Below are 6,906 nucleotides of genomic sequence, written 5' to 3'. Positions count from 1 at the left end.
CTTGTTCGGCTGAAGGCATATTGTTAAGTTCCTCTTTAGTAAATACAGATACAAAATATTTATTAAAAATACTACTCATCTCTTCATCACTATCTGTTATTTGACCTGTCTCAGTTTTTAATGGACCTATCCTTTCCCTAGTGTTAGTACGATATAACTGAAAAAAAACTTTAGGATTTGTCTTTGCTTGCCTTGCTATGCGAACTTCATAGTTTCTTTTTGCTTTCCTTATCTCTTTTTTAACATTTCTAACCAGTTGTACGAATTCCTGTTCTAAAGTGACCTCCCCATTTTTAATCCTTTTGTACCAAGCTCTCTTTTTACCTATAAGGTTCTTCAAATTCTTTGTTATCCACTTTGGGTCATTAGTATTCGATCTATTCAATTTGTATGGTATACTACGTTCCTGTGCTTTGTTTAGAATATTCTTAAATAAGTTATATATTGAATCCACATCGAAATCCCCATTTAAGTCACCTATCGCTGGGTTCATGTCTCGCTCCAAGACCGGCCCACACCCCATACCCAAGACTTTCCTATCAATTTGACCCAAAAAATTTCTTAGGCTATTAAAATCAGCTTTTCGAAAATCTGGCACTTTAACAGTTTTTTCTCCTACAGGTCTATTCCATTCTATGCTAAATCTGATTTCTTTGTGATCACTGTGCCCTAGCTCACTCCCTATTTCTATGTCATTAATTTGTGTTTCCCTGTTAGTTAACACTAAATCTAAAATATTATTTTCCCGTGTTGGTTCCTTAATGTGTTGCGTAAGAAAGCAATTGTCAATTAATTCTAGAAAATCTTCTGCTTCACTATTCCCTGTTTTGTTCAACCAGTTTATTCCACTAATATTAAAGTCACCCATGACATAAATACTGTTAGATCTAGATGCTCTAGATATTTCATCCCATAGATGCTTTTCTTCCATTCTGTCTAAATTTGGTGGCCTATATATAACTCCTATTATAATATTATTAGCTTTTTCGTTTAATTCTATCCAAATAGTTTCTGCTTGTGGCTCAGTTTTGATTCCCTCTTTGAGACTACATTTCAAATTGTCCCTAATAAATATGGCTACTCCACCTCCTCGTCTAATATATCTATCTGTGTGAAATAATTTAAATCCATTTATTTGATATTCAGCTAATAGTTCTCTATTTTCTACATTCATCCACGTTTCGGTAAGTGCAATAATATCTATTTTTTCTGTGCAGACAAGAGCATTTAATTCGTTAATTTTATTTCTTAGACTTCTACTGTTAGTGTAATATACCCTAAGTGAATTGTTATTTTATGGCCCTTCTCTTTCCCTGATCATTTTGCCAATTTCTTTCTCCCACAAACACATACTTTTATTATCTCCTTCCTCCAAATCAATTCCCATACCTCTATCTACTAACAGTTTAAACCCAAACAAACACCTCTAACCACTTCTTCCAACGAGTTCGCAACAGCAATAACCCCAGCTCTCGATAGATGCACCCCATCACGAGCATACATTTCATTTCTTCCATAGAAGTGTTCCCAGTTGTTTATGAAAGATATTGCATTTGATTTGCAATATCTTTCCAGCCGGCAATTGACACCAATTGCCCTCGACATCCATTCATTTCCCACTCCCTTTCTTGGAAGAATGCCACACATGATCGGGATTCCTCCCTTGCTCCTAACTAATTCAATGGCTGTCCTGAATCTCTGTATTAGTTCCTCACTCCATACTCGCCCAACATCATTACCCCCTTCACTAATACAAATAATGGGGTTGTTTCCATTTCCCGTCATAATATCATTCATGTTTCCAACAATATCACCAATTCCAGCTCCCGGATAGCAAACCCTTAATCTGTTCCCCCTATCTCTGGCACAAAACGTTCTGTCTAAATACCTCACCTGGAAATCTCCCACAACCAAAATTCGCTTCGATTCTCCCTTTTCCTTTCGAGCAGTTTGAGGGACCTGCGCTTCAATGCTCCTCGTTGCTTTGCCTCCTCTTTGAACAACAGGTTCACCACAGCACTCGTCCTCTAATACGTCAAATGCATTAAAAGTCCTTAGGTGTAGGCTATTAGTTATCGGTTTTGCCAAGGTCTTCTTAAGACCCCTGTCTTTCACAACTTGCCAAGACGAAGCCTTCTTAAAACTGGTCCCGTCAGCCTTTCTTAAGGCCTCCTCCTTCGTTTCCTCCCGAAGTCTAAGCCGTCGTATCTCCTCCCGCAGGGAATCCATCTCTGCTCTCAGAGCTCCAACCAGACTCACCAAATCCTTTACTAATCCTTCCATTATTGCAATAATAATCCCATGTAGCGACCAGACCGGCTGCCGGTTAAGGGAGAAAGTTACATTATAAGTTGTAAGTAAGGGGAAATTGGCGCCCTGATATAAAATGAAAGAGTATCCCCTACTGCAGATATGACGTTTTGGAAGGGACACTAGCCGATCGCGGATTGGCCGACTTAGGTCGCGGGCGACCAATCAGGGCCCGCCATGACGTCACCGAGTGCCCTGGGCGGCGCCAACGTCAGAGTTGACCTGACCTTGAAGGCGAAAGGACGCACCTCGGTCAGCTCTCAAGGATTTGAGGCTCTACAAGCCTTTCTTAGTGGATTAGAACTGGCTATTGCAGCCCATCTTATGTATTGGAGACCCCGCGCTTCTGGGAAGCAAAAAGGAACCAAGTTTATTGAGCAAAACAGTGGCAAACTTGGAAAATATTCGGCGACGACGCTGGACATTGAGGGCCTGGAAAGGTGTGGCGGGTAAGCCTAGCTGTGACCGGGTCACATCCACTGAGGGTTTTGGAAGGACGACACCGTTCCTAGGACAAGGAGCAACGCCTTGTGGAAGGGGCGAGTGTGGGAAAATAGTGATTAGCTCAGCGCCCATCGATGAGCCAGGATTGGAGTAGCTGAATCTCAGGGATTGGAACGGCGATGACGCGAAGGCTCCACGATACCTGAGGACCTGTGGAACGCTCCTGGATCGTCAAGGATCGACTCAGGAAGCGTGGGGACCTCACACCATCGAGGGACAGGCGTCGTGAGCCAGGAATGTAGGGTAGATCATTTTCCCTCCCATTACCCCTTGTGTGAGTAGGCTAGTTAGGCCACAATATTTACTTATGTATGTGGCAATAGGACATTAATTCTTTAGTAGTAGAATAGGCTGCAAGGCAGCTTGTGTCCAGGACTGTCAGAGGGGACAGTGTGTATGGATGGCAGGACAGTGAAGAAGAGGCGCCGACGTGGTGAAGAGGCCCTCCTGTGAGAAAGTGTGGGACTCCTGTCTTTCTGCCCAGTTGAAGGAGTGTTGGAGGTCGTGGAAGAAGAGGCTGACGATCTCCAGACTTATTATCCTTTATTTTCATATTCATGAATTACTTATGATTGTATGTGTGTTCATGTAATTTGCGTCAGTAAATTCACACATTTTATCACTGTGTTTAAGTGTGCCTCCATTATAATATTTCTCTATGAGCATACACGAAGGTTATTATAGTACCACCTAGGGAATACTACGTTCTCTATAGAAGTTCTTATTGCCTGGAGAATGGTAAAAGCAGCAGAGATTTATATAAAAGTGTACCCTTAGCCATCCGATCAGTATCAGTGCCTGAATGGTGGCAACTAGTAACATGTTGGCTAGAGAGAGGTAAAGCCACACAGACCTTCCTGGGAGAGTACCCTGGGCCGACAGTCTAGTAGCAGATCTATGTGAGTAGCAATCTTCTGGCTACAAACAATATATAATACACCCACTGAAATGCATTGCTGGGGTGCAGATACAATAACCCAGCTGGCGACCTTGTTAGGAAGAAGATAGAGAAGACAGGCAGGAAAGGAGTTCCTGCAACCTTTTTGTCTGGCAGGCAAGACTCAGGGAGGTTATGGTTATAAGGTAAGCCTGAGTCTTCCTTCACTCCTCCACGGGTCTAGGCCGGAACTGTTAACAGCAGTTTCCCCGTGTTTGACTGAAGGGCTTCCAGGGTGAATCAGTGGCACCCCCCTTTTGTGGTGGAAGCAAAGACCTGCGGAGGTGGGCATTGTTGGTCCTCTCTTGTGTGACCAAGGAGACTCCGGTGAATCCCGGGAGTCGGAGGGGCTGAGTATTCGGCCTTTTGAGCCCCTAGCAGCTGAGTGCTAGCAGAGCCCCGGCCTACCCCCCACGTGACAATGGTAAGATTGCATCTGGTCCAACAGCCTTAGTCACATCTAGATCGAGCAGATACCTCCTAACCTCATCTCTAGTAATTTCAATACCTTCCAAGTCTGCTTGGTGTATCGCCACCCCACTTAGTTAGGGGACTTCTCCTTGCCCTATTGTGAAGATCTCCTGGATTCTCGTGTTGAGTTATTCAAACACCTCTCTGTCATTCTCTGTGTACCCATTCTCTTGCATTTTAGTTTCATCACATGTTCTTTCGCTGTTGTTTTCTTCCTGATGTGGATATATCAGCAGTTTTGGTCTGGTCTTGGTTTTATTTGCTACATCATTTTCACAATGCCTCTCTGCTCCTCTCGTTACACTGAGGTACCCATTTCTGGCCCTGTGGTATCTCTCTCTACTCTCTAGTATCCTGTTATTTCTGTAGTTTCTCCATACCCTTGTACGTAGTTGCCTTACATGCCTTATTAAACCACGGATAACCCTTTTGCTTTTCGGGTTTTCCTTTCTTAGCCGGGATGAACCTGTGTTCGGCCACCTGACACTTCTGGGTAGTGTAGTCCATCATTTCTTGAACAGACTTTCCACCAAGTTCTGTCTCTAGTGGTATTTCTATTAGATTTTTTCTAATCTCACCATAGTTCCCCTATGGTGAGATTTGTTAGCCTTTTACTTTTCGGTCCATTCCATGGATGGGTTAATCCTACTTCCAACAGATACTCAAATGTTAGAAATCTGTGGTCACTCATTTATATGGGGGGGGGGGGAGGGGTTCTGAACTGACTTCCCTTACGTCTGACTCGTTCTGGGTAAATAGCAGATCAAGTGTGGCTGGTACATCATTTCATCAGATTCTTGTGGGCCCATTGACTTGTTAGCATAGAAAGTTTCTTGTCGTAACGTCTAGTAGTTTAGCTCTATGTTTCTTTCCATAGAGATAAACATGGACAGAACGTTCATGTTTAACGTTCTACACAGAATGGTTCTCTGTGTAGTTCTCTTTTTTCCCAGTCTACATTCCCTACGTTGAAGTCACCCATGATCTACAGTTAAGATTTCTTCCTGCAGGCAATAAAAGCCGTTCTTTCTATTATGTTAATGGTTGCCATGTCGCTTCTGTCATACTCCCTTCTGTGTCTTCAGTCATTTAACGGGGGGGGGGGGGGGTTATATATTACTATTGCCATTATCCTTGGTCCTCCCATTGTCATAGAGTATGCTATGTAGTCTCTAAACTCTTCACACCCTGGGATGTTTATCTCTTCAAAGCTCCACGCCTGCCTTATCAGCAGAGCCACTCCTCCTTCTCTTCCTTACTTCTTTTTCCTTACTATAAGTAGTCCTGTGGAAACACTGCATTTGTTATGATGCCTGAGAGTTTTGTTTATCTGTCTGCTATTTCATCTGGATTTCCTTCTTGTGTACTTTCTACAAGTTCACTTGTTTTATTTGTCATCCCATCTATGTTTGTGTGCATCACTTTGAGGCTCACTTTCATGTCCATCCTCACTTACTCTTACTTTTGATGGCTGTTCCACTGGTGCAGACAGTTGCTCCATGGACTGGGCTGCATGGGTGGGGCTGATGTGCTATGCGATACTACACATGGTTTCTGAGGATGCATGGTTCAAGGGATGAGAGCAAAGTGAGGGCTTGGGGAGAGGAGGGATAGTTGGGGTAATAGGGGGACCGGGTGGGCAATTTGTAGGGACCTGGGAGGGGTTGAGGCAGGAAGTATTTCGGTTGGGTGGAAGGTGGGAGTGATTCTCCTCTCACTGGGGCTGATGAACTACTTGTGGAGGATTCACCACTCTCCGCTGGGATTGTAGAGTTTTGGGGTGTGATTCCTTGGTTTCCTTCTCTCTTCCTGCGCTTTTTCCTTGTGTCTGCTGTCCTCATTCTCTCATCCTTTACCAAATCTCTCTGAGGGAATACCGATTTGAATTTCAATACAGGTAATAATCTGCTCTTCTTTGCTAGAAGTTCCTCTTTTGTATTCTCGTTCGTTCTCATATCATTCCTTTCTGAAGGAATGAGATGAGCTGACCTTTCTCATCTCATTACCTTTATCAACCTGTCTCTGTCCTTGTTGTAATGGCAAAGCCTGAAAACCTTTTCTATACTTTGTTGAGCTTTCTCCATCTGTACCCCCTTCAAGATCTTTATCACTGCCACTTTGTCCTTATCTCTCCCCTTCACCTGACTAGAACCTACTTGGTCCTATGACTACTTGTCCTCCCCACTATCTCTCACTTCCGTCCCCTCATCCTCCCCACCATTCCCCACTCCCTCGTCCGATGCCTTCCCAAATGGTCTGATGTTCCCATCAGAAAATTGGAATATCAAGTGGTCTGATGTTCCCATCACTGAAATATAAGAAAAACAGTTAAAAATTAAATTAAAATATGAAAAAAAATAAAAAAAATAATCTATGCTCACGAAATGAACGGTCTGGTAAACAACACAGCTCAATTCCAACGCAATTCACACAAAATAATTAAATCAAAATGAAAATATATCAAAACCTATAAAAATTCAATTAATCAATGCAATCAGAAACATTGAAATGGAATTGCAACATATGTAGTGTAGCATGTGTGTTGCTCTTTCATGCAACAGATGGCGTTGTTTTCAAGAAAACGCATAGCTTTACCTCTCACACGTGTGGCATCTATACTTATACTTACGACATGAACGGTATGGTAAACAACACAGCTCAAGTTCAACACAATGTAACACAAA

The 6,906-nt window shown here is 42.9% G+C and overlaps 1 protein-coding gene across 1 annotated transcript in view; it reads left to right on the top strand.

Moving 5' to 3' along the window:
* Positions 1-2,487: 2,487 nt before the first annotated feature.
* Positions 2,488-6,906, top strand: part of LOC138353055 (uncharacterized) — a 20,157-nt gene continuing 15,738 nt past the window's right edge. The window contains exon 1 of the mRNA XM_069305694.1: positions 2,488-2,562. Within this exon, the coding sequence (XP_069161795.1) occupies positions 2,488-2,562 (75 nt within the window). The remainder of the gene's footprint in view (positions 2,563-6,906) is intronic.

The sequence above is a fragment of the Procambarus clarkii genome, chromosome 56, assembly GCF_040958095.1.
Source record: "Procambarus clarkii isolate CNS0578487 chromosome 56, FALCON_Pclarkii_2.0, whole genome shotgun sequence".
In the NCBI taxonomy this organism is placed as follows: domain Eukaryota; kingdom Metazoa; phylum Arthropoda; class Malacostraca; order Decapoda; family Cambaridae; genus Procambarus; species Procambarus clarkii.
The sequence above is the reverse complement of the archived record's forward strand: the minus strand, read 5'-3'. Positions and strand labels throughout refer to the sequence as shown.